Genomic DNA, 16,570 nt, shown 5'->3' with positions numbered 1-16,570 from the left:
GTGAAGAAAAACACTTAGGTAGAAACTGAAGAAAATATTCTGTCAAAACTCTTCAGAAGAGAATAGAAGATCATCACTATCACTGATCTCAGTCAGATAAACATCATACAGTTAGGACTATATTCATAAATTGAAGTTGTGCCCACTAAGAAGAATGAAAGAGATAAATGAATCCCTTATTAGTGGTATTGACTCATGGGCAACTAAAAGCTTGACTTAAACATCTGTGTTGCAGCAACCAGAAACATGCAACATTTTATGGAAACACTTTGACGCAAAAAGAAAATTGAATATTTCTTTAAAAGGTGATTTTCTGGGGCGCCCCGGTGGCTCACTGAGTAGAGCGCGTACCATATAAGGCTCAGTCCTTCCCGCAGCGACCCGAGTTCGAATCTAGCCCGCGGTCATTTGCTGCATGTCCTCCCCTCTCTCTCTCCCCCATACCTTCCTGTCTCTCTCTCACTATCTCTCTGTTAATAATGCTGAAAATAAATCTTTAAAAAAAAAAAAAAGGTGATTTTCTGAAGTAGGCTACACTCACTCTAAGGGTGTGTCCTGCAAAGTAAGATACTGTAGGTATGTTAAGTTGAATTTGAGTAAATGAAAGGTACAAAAACAAATTCAAGTAAATTAAACAACTCCATAACCAAAGTGTACAAAGTAGAAAGTGTGTACAAAGTACACAGGATGCAGTTCCAAATGTGGAAAGTTCAACCCATGGATTATGGTTAAAATTGTTAAAGCCATGCCCTGTGCAACTTAATCAAAGACTAATATTTTAAAGTAGTTAGTTAGCATAGATCAAGTATAACAAATTACATCATACCGCAACTGCTTAACCCTCAGTCAAATGGGTTTTAGTGCAACTCCAAAATTATTGGCAGTGTCTTGAAATTCCACAACAGTTTTGTTCAAAAACAGAGTACGGTCCAAAATTAGTTTTGAAAGCCATCTCAGCACCTGTCCGAGTAATGGCTGAGCCCCCCCCCCCCCCCCCAATATACATTATGGTCATTTTGGGCTATGGGGCAGTAAAAATCTTAGTTACTGCCACTTAATGTTTCTATCTTCCATCAGCGATGCGACGCATTTGGAGAGCTCATCCAGGGCTCAAGGTACCTGCATCACAGAAAAGTGAGGGATTTTGCTGCGGCCTTGGTACACAACAGGTTGGGCGCTCTGAGCGTCCGGTCTGATCACAGTATTGTGGACAACACACTGATAGAGCTGACTGTCCACCTGGCTGCTGTGCTGCTCACTGGGACTCACTATCTGCTGAGGCCTCTCCAGCAGCTTGGCCTGTCTCCTGACAATATGCTGGTAAACACCTCTCATGTTCTCCTCTCTAAACTATTTACTTCACACAGTGTAAACTGCTCTACAACCGAATCACAGCTGTGCTGATATACAGTATATCAGCACTCCCTCTTGTGTGATATTGCTTAAGTGTGACATATGATGGACTGTAGTCTATACATATGAAGGGTTTCATTCCAAAATTCAGAATATCCATTGTTACCTGATTTTATTGCTCAATCTTTAAAGAGGTACAACTGATCATATATTCTACCATTTTGTAAACAAAGGTCTTAAAGTCATAGCTTCAATAATAATCCATGATAAATGTTACTTTCATGCCAACTCTTCAGTTCTCGTTTTATTCAACCCAACAGCGGGCCTTTATACCCACAATGCCTGATGACATGCTGGCTGTTGCCCAGACAGTCATACAGCAAGACAATGGGCCAGTCACTTGGTATGGTAAGTATTATATGGTACATATGTAACTACGATTGTCATGGTTTGTTGGAGCTTCCCTTGACAGATAAATTGATTCTTAGTTTTGTCTATTAAGTGGTATTCATCTGAGTGTCTCTTAAATAGATTTTATTTTTCTAAAACATGATTGGACAGTTTGTACTGTTCTGAGTCTGCAACAGCCTATGTTGACATATTGTATTAAATTGTTCTGTTAACACTATGTTCAAATCTTATTTTAAATGATAGCCTGTTAAAAATTGTAAATTTCTGTATGTAGAGTCACTTAACCCTGGTCTTTACAGTCTATTTAAACACCTTGATTCTTAGTTGAGTTTATCTTCTGTGGCAGTGATTCAGGTGATCCAAGCTTAATTTAACTGGCTGATTTTTTTCACAGAGTGTCCAAACAATCACCCATGTTTTGTTTCTGAGGTAAGTTAATGCTACTTTTTATTTATTTATTTATGGGTTAGGGTTTAGTCCATCAGACTGCATGCTTACGCAGGTCCAGTTGATTTATTTGTAGTGAAATGCAGAAGTGAAGTAATAACACACAGTAAGAAGAGAAAGCAGTCTGACAGACTGAGCCAACTGATCTGATCTGGTCTTGCAGTGCGGCCGGCCCACAGAGAGAGGCAGGTGTCTGGAGTGTGGAGAGGAGGTTGGAGGGGAGAATCATGCAGCCTTGCCTGGATTCAGGCAGATACAGCGACAGCAGTAAGTATTGTTAATGACCAAGCTACAATGGAGCTACTGGGCATCAAGCTTCGAGTGAACGCCCCCTTTACAGTCAGCTGATCTGCAGAATTATTTAGCATATTCAGTAGCCTACATGCAAATCCTAAGAAATGTTTACGTTCAAATAGACTGTTTCTGGTGATTTGGTTGATAACCATCCACATAATCAACAACAATAATGTGCAACAGTAGAACAAGCTTCAATTCCTATGTCACCAACATTGCAAGTGTCCAATAGTAAGAAGGTCAAGGGTCAGAGGTCACAGAACCCAGACAACAGATGTGAGAAATATTCTTGAATGATCATGGAGGATATAGAGAAGTGTGAGGGGAAGACATACAAACCATGGAGAAAAAGCAGAGTTTATTTTTTTTTTTTTCAAAGGTCAATCTTTTACTTGACTTACTTGCAAGACCACAGCATCGCATTTCCAGTGTTGGGGAAGCTCCTTTTAGCTCCTCACGTCACATTGGAAGAAGCTGAACTACAGCAAAGCTTCCGTCAAGGCAAATATAGTTTAAATAAAAATACTGAGAAAAACTAGTTCAAACTACTGTGTAAAAAAATCATATCTACATCTGCAATGTCATATTACACAAAATCACGACTGCAAAAAATGTTACAGATTTGGATGTTAACAAAACTGTATTTTACTTGAAATAAAGTGCAATTAATGTTGACTGTGTTTCTAATGGCGACACTCAGATTTTAATTGTAATTTTATAGCCAAATTTGAATGCAATGGTATCACCAAGCTGCTGCCAAATGTAATTAAACTACTAGTTTAAAACTACTTCCCAGCACTGCATATTGACTGATCCCATTATCTGTTGTTTTAGGGGGGATCGCACAAGGCCTGGCCACATCCTGGGAGACCCTCAGAGGAGAGACAACCCGGACACCCTGGACACCAAAAACATGTCGCTCACCCCCTTCACTCTGGTCAGGCTGCTCACACATTTGGCGATGCTGCTGGGAGCCTCAGAGAAGGCCCAGGTAAGCAAATGAAGAGTTACTTTACAAAATGAGATGTCTACTAGGGTTGTTGTGATGGGCGGTGTTCCCAGTGGCATACGGTCTTGTAGTCCACAGCGGTGTTGTTAGCCCCACACCGGGAATACTGTTATTTTGTAATCCAGAAAATAAAAGCACATATTCAGAGCTTCCATGTTACATGCTTCCAAGTTAGGCAACTAAATGATAAATGCATATACTAACAACATACTGATCACTGATATCTGATCATCAATATGACAGATTAGGACGAACAGGATTAATTATTTGTCCTTGCCTACAGTGACAGTAGTGTGTCCAGTAGAATCCAGTGGTAAACAAGGGCAATATGCCTCTGCACTCACATGAACTCTCTGAGTGTTGAGCAGTGCTATAAATCTCTGATTAAAAAGTGTTACGGTTTACAAATACGTTACTAACACATGCGAGTTTGGAGCAAATTGTAGAATTTTAAGTTTCACTTTTGTTTTCGTGACTAACTTTAATAGCACTTAGACTACCCTCTAATGGCGGAATTTTACAGCCTGGATCCTCTTTATACCAGAGATATTAAATGATGAACTTCAGATAATAATGTTTTTTTTCAAAATGGACATGAAGTATTTTGGAAATGAACTCTCTATATCTATATGCTGCCTCTGCTCCTGAATCCAACGTTTCGACTGAATTGCAGAGCAGTTTTCAAACCCGACAGTCAGATTGTCCCACCAGACCTATCTCTCTTCTCTCTATCCCTTTAGTTTATCCAGCAGATCATCCAGCCGCCTGTCCAGGATGTTCACTTGTTTCTCGCCCAACACCTACTGAAGGACATGGATCAGCTGACCCAGGCCCTGGGGAGAGGAGCTGATGACATTGTTACTGCTATCCATTTGATGCTCAGATCCTTGCTGGAGCCAGTACAGGCCAATCAATGTAAGCCCACCACCAATTCCAGTCACTTTTAACCTATAGTGCTTCATGTTAAAGCTGCACAAGGCAAGTTTTTTAGGTAAAAACACACCAGGTTTATCAGCCTAAATCATGAAGTGGGGCCGCAACAGAGAATAGTGTTCCATCCTTACTCCTTACTAATTGAGCTGCCGTAGATTCACACTATTTGTCCAAATGAAATTGTGGTGGTGGGTATGGTCGCTGGTGGGGAAATCTCCACAAACAGGAAGTGATGAATTGAAATACAAAGGGTGAATAACAAATCCAAGAATGCCAAGTTGACACTTGTGTCCTTGGAGAGAACAAACTTCTCATGAGCACAGAGAGCCATCCTCACAGTTTGGGATGTGTCAACCACACAGTTTCAGACTTTGTGCTTACCGTCGCGTGTTCGATCAGTTCAGATGCACAGCTGGTTGATGATGGGGTTCATTTTCACATCTGTTTAAAAAAATATGGGCAACACTCTCACAGAGCAGACTGTTCACTGGGACTGGCACAACCTCTGTATAGACTGGACATGATGTGGTGTTCTTGCTGTGAATCTTGGGGCTTCCCATTTGTTCTCATCAGCCAAGTCACCATCCTTAGTTGGCAAGTAAACTTCCAGGATTGTATCTGTCATCTGTCCTCACATACTCATGTTTTGGAATCGTACTGAGGCAATTACATATTTTGTCAAACGTGTCATGGAGGACACAAGAATACACAAGAACACTAATTGAGAAAGACACTGTCTCCTAAACAGCAGCAAGCGAGCGCTGTGTCCAAAGAAAGATGGACTCACCAACCATGGAGGAACCTCTAGGCAACCCCCCCACTGGATCACCTCAAAAAATATCATTGTTTGATTGCCAAGCTAAAAACAAGACAACTAAAGATAACTGAAAGTTGACATTTTGAAGATACAAGGTTTCCACTCAATAGCGATGTGTTGAGAAATTGCACCAGCCTCCTGTTGTTAGCAATGCTAGTGCAAGTCAATGGGGATTAGAAATCATTCCTCCCAGAGTCACAAGTCCTTTTAAACAGTTCTACTGGTTGGTGATTTTGAGAGAAATCGTTCCAATTCCCACTAACTTGTACTTTGTGCTAATAAATGCTAACATTTCTCTAATTAGCAATTTCTCAGTAACAAAGACGGTGCAAATAACTGAAGAGGGGATTGGTCAGTGATCAGTAGGATAGGCGTCTTGAATTTCTGAACTTGTCCTTTAATGCTACTATCAATTTCTACATGTTTTTAGAGGGTGCAGTATATACATGCTTTATTTCATCAGAATGCTTCCTGTTTGACTTTGTCTAGCTGGCTTTGATCCCTACCTATCAACCAAAGCATCCAGAAACACCTGGGACACAACTGTTGCTGCAGATATCATGACTCCTCAGCTGAAGGTAATGGATGAAAGTATTGGATGACGTATGCAGTTTCCTTTTTACTTTGGTGATATACATATAAGTGACCGTTTATGTGGAAAAATGGTCAATGTACACATGTACCGGTCAATTTGTACATTACCCCACGCTGTGGTATGTGTACACATGTACCGGTCAATTTGTACATTTACCGACGGTGTGGTGCATGTATACATGGACCAATCAGTTTGTACATTTACCAGCGATGTGGTAAATGTACAAATAGCTCGCCAAATATTCCCACATATCCTGGTTTATCCGCACATGGCCCGGTTCATGTGAAAACTACTTACATTTTCCGGTTTGTTTGCACATTATTGTACAAATTGACCGGTATATGTGTACATTGACCATTTTTCCACATACACCATAACATATATATATATTACATATTATTATATTTGAATGGTGTATTGTTTTTACAATACACATGTACATGCTAAAGCCTAAAACCTGTTAATGTCAATGCCGGTTTACCTACTGGGATCATTAAATGTTGAATGTAAATTTTGTGTTTATGCCATCTCAGGATCTCGATCGACTCCTAAGGGAGGTCAACGCCACCATCAGGAATGACTCCAGGGTGGCTTCCAACTTCATGATGCGGGTGACCTCTGGTGACGACTGTCCCTTCCTGAGCTCCCTGCCTCGGGGCTCTCAGGTCCACAGCTCGGCCGTGTGGAGCTGCAGGGAGAGGCTGTCCTTGCTCAGCCTCACACACATTGTGGAGCATAGTGACCAAAAGGAGACGCTGCCTCTGCTCTGGAAGTTCCTGCAGAAGGTGAACACCAGCACAGAGATCGCTTAGTTTATTGTTTATTGTCATTCCACATATGCATGACATACATACAGGGAACGAAACATTGTTTCTCTTGGACTGCAGTGTGACATAGAACACGTAACATATATAAAAACATTTAATTAAGAAAGTATCTAAAAAATACGTCAAAAACATGGTACAAACACAGTTATACAGCATAGCAGCAGGAGACAGTAAGTGCAGTAGAGTGTTGTAAACACTCATAGTGTGTAGTGCAACGGGTTATAACGTGGCAACGTGCAGTCATTCATGTGTCATGTACATGCCATTGTTCATGCAGTGTCATGTACAGTCCACAGTGTACAGTCCACAGTGTCATGTACAGTCCACAGTGTACAGTCCACAGTGTACAGTCCACAGTGTCATGTACAGTCCACATTGTACAGTCCACAGTGTACAGTCCACAGTGTACAGTCCACAGTGTCATGTACAGTCCACATTGTACAGTCCACAATGTACAGTCCACAGTGTCATGTACAGTCCACAGTGTACAGTCCACAGTGTCATGTACAGTCTACAGTCTATTAGTTCATGCGGGAGATGTTGGGATGTTCTGGGGGCTCCGGCTGTTGAGGATCCTCACAGCCTGGGGGAAGAAGCTGTTGCGCAGTCTAGCAGAGGTAGCATGGATGCTCCGGTACCTTCTACCGGATGGGAGGAGAGTGAAGAGACTGTGGGAGGGGTGGGCAGAGTCCCCTACAATGCTGGTAGCCCTGCGGGTGCATCGTGCATGGTAGATGTCCTGAATGGAGAGAGGCACCGATGATCTTTCCTGCCATGTTGACTATCCGTTGTAGGGACTTGCGGTCTGAAGCCTTGCAGTTCCCATACCAGACAGTTATGCAGTAAGTCAGGACGCTCTCTATAGTGCCTCTGTAAAATGTAGTGAGGATGGGTGGAGGGAGACTCGCCTTCTTCAGTCGCCACAGGAAGTGGAGACGCTGGTGGGCCCTCTTCGCGATTGCTGTCGTGTGTGGGGACCACGTGAGGTCTTCTGAGATGTGTACGCCCAGGAACTTCGTGCTGCTCACTCTGTAGTCAGCCCGGGCCTTCCTGAAGTCAGCGATGATCTCCTTTGTTTTCCCTATGTTTAGGGAGAGGTTATTGTCTTTACACCACCTCGCCAGTTGGTCCACCTCTTCTCTGTAAGCAGCATCATCGTTTTTGCTGCTGAGACCCACCACTGTCGTATCGTCAGCAAACTTAATGATGCAGTTGGAGCTGGATTTTGCAGTACAGTCGTAGGTCAGCAGTGTGAACAGCAGCGGGCTGAGCACGCAGCCCTGTGGAGCGCCGGTGCTCAGTGTGATGGTGCTCTGACCTTCAAAAGGCAAAATGATTTTGAATTCAACTTGATCCTGTGCAGTATCTGGCTGCTTAGTATGTCGCGTTGTTAAAGTGGCATTAGCCATGAAGCTATGACTTCAACCTACAACCGATTCCTGCAACCACTAGGTATTGCAACAGCATCAACAGATCTCTGGCACAGTTTACGGAAAAAATACCCGAAGTATACGAAAATAATACGGAAATATACATAAATAATACAGAAATATACATAAATAATACAGAAATAATATGGAAATAAACGCAAAAAATAAAGAGACATTTTCACAATAAAGAGGAGTAAGCTAGCTAATTAGAGCAGAGATCCAACAGAAACGTCTAGTGCAGAGGTAATATATCACCATGGCAAATACTTTGTCATTTGCTTTTTTGACTTGAGAATGAGGCTTTTTAGCCTTCGTAGCTGAAATTTATTTAAGCACCGTCCTCCATCGTTTAGCTAGAAATTTGGAATTCCAATGGAGGGGGGAGTTTTGTTCCAAAACTGAAAATGAGGAGGTGTAGGGTAGGACTGTGTAGGTAGCTGTTCTGGATATGACGTTCGCCCCGGTATGCCGGTCAGAGCACATGTGACAGGACCCAAGGATTTCGTTACTTGACTTTACTCAGAATTACAGTTAAATAAGGCACAGCAATGCACATGCACATGATACATTTAGGTCTAGGTGTGTGGGTGTGTGGTTTTATCATAGACGCACACTTAAAGGAAAGGCAATGTTATACAAGGTTAGCTGCTGTAAAATGTAGCCTACAACTGTAGCTTGCTGCACCGGGCTGAGGCAACTACTTCTTCACGCTAGGAGAGGCTCCCAGCATCCTCTGCAGTCCATGTTACTTGCACGTTCCATGTAATGACACTGCGTAACTGAAAAACAGATAACAGCCTTCAAAGTGTGTTGAAAGTTGAAAGTCAGAAATCTCAGCAGTTGGCTAAGTAATCGTTGAGTCATTGGTATTGATCGACTACCTTATCAAACGGCTGCAGGTATATTATGGTCATTTTGTGTTACAGGGCAGTACAATTCTTACTTATTACCTCATCATTTGCGTTTCCCTTTTTCAGGAGACTGAATTTCGTCAGGTTAAGTTCCTTCCAGATATCCTGACCCTACAGAAGAACCTGGTGAGAAAGTTCCAGAATGCATCTGACCAGATACTGGGCTCCATTGGAGAGTTCATTGAGAAACAGACAGGTACAACTGGTATCTATGAGCAATACGTAGATCTAATTTTGCATCATACTTTATGCACTTGGTGGGCAGAATTTGGATAATTGGAATTGTTCCATTTGTTCCTCATTCAAACCAAAATGACTCAGATAAAGTGAACAAATGTGACTGTAAATGTTTTCTCATTGAATTTTCTTGTTACAGCACCAATGAGGATGTGGTATGAGAAACACATCCATATCTTCCTGAACACATGGAACCTGCTCAGAGTGTCTGTAACCAGCAGTGAGTAAAGCAGTTACCCCCTTCTTTCCCTCCTTAAAAGCCTGCCATTCACTCACACTGAATAAAATGTAATTCGTCCTTAATACTACCATTCACCCTCTGTACTTCCAAATGCACCAAAAATCGAATGCTCTAATTTCCTTTCCTGCCTGCAGGTGAGATGAAAATCCCGGAGGAGTTTTGCAGTGAGGATTTGGACCTGAGCAGCGACCTGCAGTACCTGCTGCCCCGGCGGCAGGGTCCGGGCCTGTGTGCCACGGCGCTGGTCAGCCACCTGGTGGCGTTACACAACGAACTGGTGTACGCTGTGGACAGCCACACCGGAGAGGACAGCAGGTACATCGCATACAAGGAGCTACGTAGACAGCTCAGAAGTGTGTTCTTCAGTATCAGGATGCAAAATACTGTAGTAATAATACAGCTTTGTCATTTGCTTTTTTGGCTTAAGAACAAGGCTTTTTAGCCGTCATAGCTGCAATGTCTTGCAACGCTGGTCAGTCACTCGTAACACCAACTCTGTTCAACATTGATATAGGTCAACAACCCCCGCAGCATATATATTCATTTTGTGCTATGGGGCAGTAAACATCTTACTTATTGCTCCTTTAAAGGAATAGTTCACCCAAAAATGAAAATTCAGTCAGCATCTACTCACCCCCCATGCCAGTAGAAAATCATCAGTAAAAAAGTTTTTTAATCGATACAAGCTTCCCTTGGGTTTCCAGGTGAGGTAAGTTGCAGAGCTCTCCAAAACAACTGAAGTTGCTGGGGACCGTTTCAGACTTCAGGTCTTCAAACTTAAAAAAATAACAGAAAATAACCATAAAATGGCTCCATACCGCTCGTCTCCTGAAGCCAACCGATCCCAAACTGACTTGAAAAGACCGACATTTACACCTTTATTTAGCTGAAGTCCCACTCTGTTGTTTTCAAAAAACGTCACATGTGCGCACGCACCCTGGAAACTCCATAGGTAAGACTACTGTGAATTACCAGAAACAACACTTCCGGTTTTGCCATTTATCCTTCCAAATAAAAGCGCAAGAATTTTAAATCGTTAGAAATACTGTTTTAAACCAGTTACTATGTATTTAATCGTCAAATTCATTAAGTGAGCACCCATATTAATGTTTGACAGAACAGAGACTAAAGTGGTAGTCTCTGTTCTGTATGTATTCTGCACAGTGTAATACATGCAGCATTATAGTTAAAATGGCACATATTATGGTAATTATGGTAATTATTATTATGGTATTTTTCATTATTATTATGACATCAAACATTGATATGGGTGCTCACTTATTGAATTTGTATGTGCCATAATATGTGCCATTTTAACTATAATGCTTCAGTTGTTTTGGAAAGCTCTGCAACTTACTTCACCTGGAAACCCAAGGGAAGCTTAGGGACTACAAAACTTTACAGGATTTTCTACTGGCATGGGTTAGTTAGTAGATGATGACTGAATTTTCATTTTTGGGTGAACTATTCCTTTAACAAGTTTATTTTTGCTTTGAACTTGCTTTGCACTTGTGCTTTTTAGGAGAGGTGGGGGGTCTGCATGGTCTCCACTTTGACTTCAGAAACTCCACCTGTAAACAGCAAAGTGCTGTGGTAGCAGAGTGTTGTTGGAACTCAGAGAACTTGCTGAACAAAATATTTAATCCAGTTGGTTGATGTGTTGATGGTTGATTGTTGATTTGTTTGACTTCTGCCGTACTGCCTGGTGTACGAGCGCACACTAGATTTCCCTTCTGCAGGGCTCTGGTGCTCTGCGGCCTAAACAATACAGACCGTAATTTACCTAAAAAGTGCGCATTGCAAAAAGCATTACAGAGATAGAATATCAAGAGATAGAACAAGTACATCACAAACACTGAGAAATAGGGCCAGAGCTTGTGTGTATGTATCTTAAAGAAAGTATTTAAAAAGTAAGAGTCCATATTTGAATTGTCTGGTCTCTGATCTCTAATGCTGCAGCAGTTACAAGGTGAGTGTGGCGGAGCTGACGGAGCTGCATGTGATCCGCTATGAGGTGGAGAAGGACCTGCTGCCTCTGGTTTTATCCAACTGCCAGTACAGCATGGAGCGCGGCCATGAGGCGATGTCAGAATACGACCTGCCCAGGATCCAGCAGCACATCCTCACCCGCTTCCTGCAGGGAAAACCCTTGATCACCCGCACAGTGAGTCCCCACGACTTTGTGCGCCAGCTTTGAAAGGAAAGGTGTTGGGAAGAAACCGGGAGAAACAGAGTAGCTAGCTTACTGAAATTGTTTAGATACTCAATTTCCCATCATGCTTTGTGCTACACTGAGCACCCCACTACCCCAATTTAAATTACATTTTTTATTGTTAATATTGTATACCATATTACAATATTACAAGGTACGTTGCAGTTGTACAAGCTACTGTTACTGTTGGGACAATCATAGCACTATAACAACAAACAAAAATAAATAAATTAATAATAATAAATAAATATGCACTTTATGTTCAAGCAAAAGCCAAACCAATCTATCTATTGCTGCTGCTGAGCAGAAGCCCTGCATCCCCACATTGCCACATTTCCATCCGTGCCAAATGTACGGTGTTTCTCTCTGTGTATCATAGACCATGTTATCCCACCCCAAATTCAACACAGTCCCTCAGAAATACATAGGCATCAATGTGAATATGAGATTACTGTTAACTCCTCCCAAATAAATAACTAACCCTAACCCCACTACACCAATGACATTATATCAGTGTACTACCCAACTGTCTAAAACAATTAAACTGCTTTGTATGCACATGGTAGTACTTGATGGCAAGCACACCTACTTTCGGTTTTCATGGTGTTCATTATTTTACAGTGAGGTAGCATAACATATTAACTGATTCATAACATCTTATATTTGACTTGCAGTCCTTGTCGCTGTTGCTCCAAGTTGCTCTGGATTAAAACACCAGCTAAATGCCTGAAATGTGCATGAAATGCTCTGCCTGCATCATTCAAACCCACTGTGCTTTGTTCAGGGTGTTCCTACTCTGGTCAACACACATGAGAGAGACTACGAAACCATTTTCAAAGCTGTTAAAGGAAAAGTGCCTCAGGTAAATTAATACACACTGTATCCTTACCAGTTATAGTAAACATGATTAATAATTTTCTTTTTTCTCAGGTTTCTCTGAAATGTATTTTGTGTCACATGCAGTAAAACACATTGAAATATTATACTGTAATATTTGTATTAGGACAGACAGTTGCAGTAACAAAGTTAATAGTTGGTCCTATAAATACACAGTGACACATCCGGATTACACTGAAAACTATTATAGCATATTACAAGGCTTTCATTCCAATATACTGTGTATCCATTTTGGGAAAAAATTTCACCTGATTCTCATTGCTCAATATTTAAAGAACACAGATGATTACATCACTGAAAATTAATAAGCAAAATAATGCAGGGAGGGAAACCACTTGTAATGCAGAAAGTAAGAACATGTACTGAAGTTTGCGTTGTGTGTATAAGCCGGTGATAAGTGTTCCACAGCTTTCCAACATATTTTTTTATGCGATGTTAAGCTTGAATACATTTTCCTGCTTTCTGCATTACAAGGTGTTTCCTTCCCCCCTTTACTTTGCTTAGTATTTTCACCAGTTTGGGAACATTTCATTGTTTTCTACCTTTATACTATTTAGCTACTTTGTAAGTAAAATGCTGAAAATAGTTAATAACTTAAATAATATTCAACAGTCAGTTTTACTTTAATGCCAGGAACCATTTTGTCAGAGGACACATTTTTTTCAAATAGCAGGTATCTCATGGAGGTAAACCCTTCATATATAGATACATTTATTTAGGTTTAAACTGTATAATTTTACAGTTATGTACATGTATATAGTTCTATATAATCTTCTGTGAATATATATATGAAAATATGAAATCGTGTCCATTTACCAGTTTAGGCTTCACTGACGTTTGGTTCTTGCCCTCAGGAGCCTCTGTCCTCTCTGAGCCGAAACGCCGTGTCCAGAGAGCTGGACTCCTGCAGCGAGGCGTGTGAGGCCCTCAAGGCCCTGGAGCTGCTGCTGGGCTTCCTCTCCATGACCGGCGGGAGTCCCATGATGCCGCTGGTCAGTTACCTCCAGGACACGCTGAAGATGGCCGACCAGACCGACCCTCACATCCTAAAGGTGAAAATGTCCACAGCTTCTGTGTCTGGAGGGATTCTCAAGGTTCCTCAACGGGTCTGGAAAGTCTGGAAACTTAGACCTCCAGTGTGTGATCACCATAACAACCACCAATATGAACAAAATCAATTATTCTTCCTGAGAAGCAGTGATTAATGCTTTATTCCCTTAATAGACCGTATCTTCATATAACCAACTTCAGTTTGATGGTGGCGTGATGTGTACTATGAAATTATGTCATAGATTTTATGCCTAAAAAGTTGGTGAACTGACTTTAGGTTGGTTTACGCTCCACTGCATCCCTGGTTATAGACCCACTGTCATTTCACATATATTTGTTGTGAAGAATAATCTTCAGTGAGATGTGGCCCAGCTGACAGCCATATTCCTCAGCCATAATCAGCACACAGCATTTTCACCATTAAACAAAATCTTCTAATGTACTCAACCAGTGGACAAATGAAATTAGGAGCAAGGCGACTGAGCTCTTATTTTGGCTGCAACCCAAATTTGTTGATTACTTTGAGGCTGCGTTCACAGCCAGCATGTTCTGGTCGGTTTATCTGAACTCTGAAGTGTTTCCTCCTTTAGTTGGTTGGTTTGTCCAGGTGAGAACAATGACCTTTGAACTCTGGTGGCACCAAACAACGGCACCGAGAGTCTCAGTCCAACTGCAGTGTGGTTCATTAAATCCAACCAACAACAAGAAACCACGCCAAAACGCAAAGGGTTATGGGTAGAAGGAGATGGATGTGGTTCCTCATGTTTGGAAAGCCTAGCAGAACTAAATGAAGTCTGGACTGACGCTCATATTCAGCTGTTTCTTCATGTGTTCTTAACTGGTATGAACACCACAGAAGAAGAAACAGACGAGTCCATCATGTTAGATAAAGTTACAGGAAGTGAAATCAGACTGGTTTTGATTTCTAACCTGCAGGATGACAGGTCACCAAAACTCTGTCCAATAAACGAGCTGCTTGTGCGTCATGTGACTTTTGTTTACAAGCTCTGGTTGGCTTGTAATTGGTCAGTCTGATCCTAAACAAACCAAATACAGAAATGCAACAAAGTCAACTTTTCTGCTCTGGTTCAGACCAGAGAAAACCCGCTGTAGGTTTTACAGAATGTGTTTTGGTTGCTCGTGTGTGTGTGGAACAGACTGCTGACTGTGCCGTTCTCTCTGCAGGCTCTGGGCCGCTGCAGTCTGAAACACTGTGTTTCTCTGTGGCAACTCCTGTCCTCCCTCAAGTCTGAAAGCATGCTGCGTCTCAGGAGGGTAAGCCTTGTGATTTCCACCAGAGTACCAGAGCGCTTTTCTCTGATCTCATTCATGTCAAGAATCACTGCTGCAGAAGCTGTGAGCTGGGTGAATGCCAAATTATAGCCAGTGAATGTAAAATCAGTTTGGTCTGGGCTGTAGTGTCATGTCCATCCAGATGTGCAAGTTTCCTCTCATAGACTTAATATCCAACTTCACTTAGACAAAAAATAATCAGTACGCACCTTCAGAGATAGCCGTATTTAAAAATGCAGCTATCGCCAAGATGGCAACAGTTATATTAGTTATGTTAAATTCAACTGAGGAATTGGAAATGGAATTTGGACTTGAACTGGAATTTCAGGAAGTGAATTTAATTTAATGAAATTCTGTGAAATTCTATGTTTTGTTTTGTTTTTTTCTCCAGAAGAAGGGGGAAGCCGCACACTCGTAACTCCGATGCAGTAGTTTTATTTTATATTACGACTCGACGTTTCGGCACATATTGGCTTCTTCAGTTGAACAAGGCAATATGTGTCTTTGTGTGCGGCTTCCCTCTTCTTCTGATGTTTGCGCTGTAAGCCGGCGCCTCGCCAGTATAGCTGTGCGTTTCTATCTCTTCTTTTTTGTTTTTTCTTACCACATATCTGAGATTACACGTAGTGTTTTATATTATCAATACTGAATATGATAAAATGTTAAAGGAACTTTACTTTGAATTTAAGTTCCATCTGGGTGATATTTAGCATCTGCCTCTCTGTTTAATACAGGATCCGTTCTCGGGGCATCCAGCTGCCTACCAGCAGCCGCTGACGGAGGAGGACAAGCGGCAGCTGAAGGGCTTTGTGTCCAAGGGGAACATGGACGTGTGGCTGCTTGAGATGCACGAGTTCCTCCTGTTGAGCCTGGGCAGCCCGCGGGCCGCCGACACCTACAGCCCGGCCTGGAGGTAAAGCTGCCCGGCTGCTTCAGAGACACACATACTTACCGTTCTCTCTCGTATGGAAAGAAACTCATACAATCGGTTCTTTAGATCATACACACATCATACACACATTACAGGGAAAAGAAATGTACATTATGTAAAAATGCAGCCGTCTTATCAGCCTGAATCACAAAGTGTTTCTCCATCCCCACTGACTGAGCGGCTGTAGATTCTCCCTGTTTGTCCAAATTAAATGTTGCTGTCAGTTTGCTCACTGGTGGGAAATGGGAAGTGAGCACTTGTGTGATGCTTAAACGCTGCAGGCTCAGTCGGGTTTAACCCAAGTAAGCCTCAAGTAAACCTGCAGGTTAGTTTGAGAACATAAGTTGCCATAGTAACTGATCTAGACTTAGTCTGATCTTGGTTTTTGGAACAGAAAATCCCGGATTTCTGTGAAGTCTGAGTTAACAGATCTGGATAAATTGCCAATCCTGCTTTCTGGAAAACCGCTCTGAGCAGCAGCGGAGAAAGCTGGACTCACCAGTTGGCTTGGGCGGTGTCCAAAATGTAATCTTAAATATTGCAATATATGATATTATTGACATTTGTTAGAATTTTTTACATAGAATTATTGAACATTATTGAAATTTGATCTTACTATTCAAGCATTGGAGGAAACCACATTTGGTTGAATTTGCTCATTCCTGCCATTTCTGGAAAAGGA

The 16,570-nt window shown here is 41.7% G+C and overlaps 1 protein-coding gene across 1 annotated transcript in view; it reads left to right on the top strand.

Moving 5' to 3' along the window:
• LOC139925754 (E3 ubiquitin-protein ligase rnf213-alpha-like) overlaps nucleotides 1–16,570 on the top strand; it is a 66,289-nt gene that overhangs the window by 47,500 nt on the left and 2,219 nt on the right. Inside the window, exons 51-66 of the mRNA XM_078285630.1 lie at nucleotides 1,078–1,320; nucleotides 1,674–1,761; nucleotides 2,159–2,193; nucleotides 2,375–2,478; nucleotides 3,340–3,496; nucleotides 4,255–4,429; nucleotides 5,754–5,842; nucleotides 6,393–6,644; nucleotides 9,094–9,223; nucleotides 9,404–9,484; nucleotides 9,640–9,820; nucleotides 11,465–11,669; nucleotides 12,502–12,579; nucleotides 13,469–13,666; nucleotides 14,850–14,939; nucleotides 15,692–15,870. Of these exons, the coding sequence (XP_078141756.1) occupies nucleotides 1,078–1,320; nucleotides 1,674–1,761; nucleotides 2,159–2,193; nucleotides 2,375–2,478; nucleotides 3,340–3,496; nucleotides 4,255–4,429; nucleotides 5,754–5,842; nucleotides 6,393–6,644; nucleotides 9,094–9,223; nucleotides 9,404–9,484; nucleotides 9,640–9,820; nucleotides 11,465–11,669; nucleotides 12,502–12,579; nucleotides 13,469–13,666; nucleotides 14,850–14,939; nucleotides 15,692–15,870 (2,285 nt within the window). The remainder of the gene's footprint in view (nucleotides 1–1,077; nucleotides 1,321–1,673; nucleotides 1,762–2,158; nucleotides 2,194–2,374; nucleotides 2,479–3,339; nucleotides 3,497–4,254; nucleotides 4,430–5,753; nucleotides 5,843–6,392; nucleotides 6,645–9,093; nucleotides 9,224–9,403; nucleotides 9,485–9,639; nucleotides 9,821–11,464; nucleotides 11,670–12,501; nucleotides 12,580–13,468; nucleotides 13,667–14,849; nucleotides 14,940–15,691; nucleotides 15,871–16,570) is intronic.

This window comes from Centroberyx gerrardi, chromosome 9, assembly GCF_048128805.1.
Source record: "Centroberyx gerrardi isolate f3 chromosome 9, fCenGer3.hap1.cur.20231027, whole genome shotgun sequence".
Classification (NCBI taxonomy): Eukaryota; Metazoa; Chordata; class Actinopteri; order Beryciformes; family Berycidae; genus Centroberyx; species Centroberyx gerrardi.
This window is presented reverse-complemented; position numbering and strand designations above follow the sequence as displayed.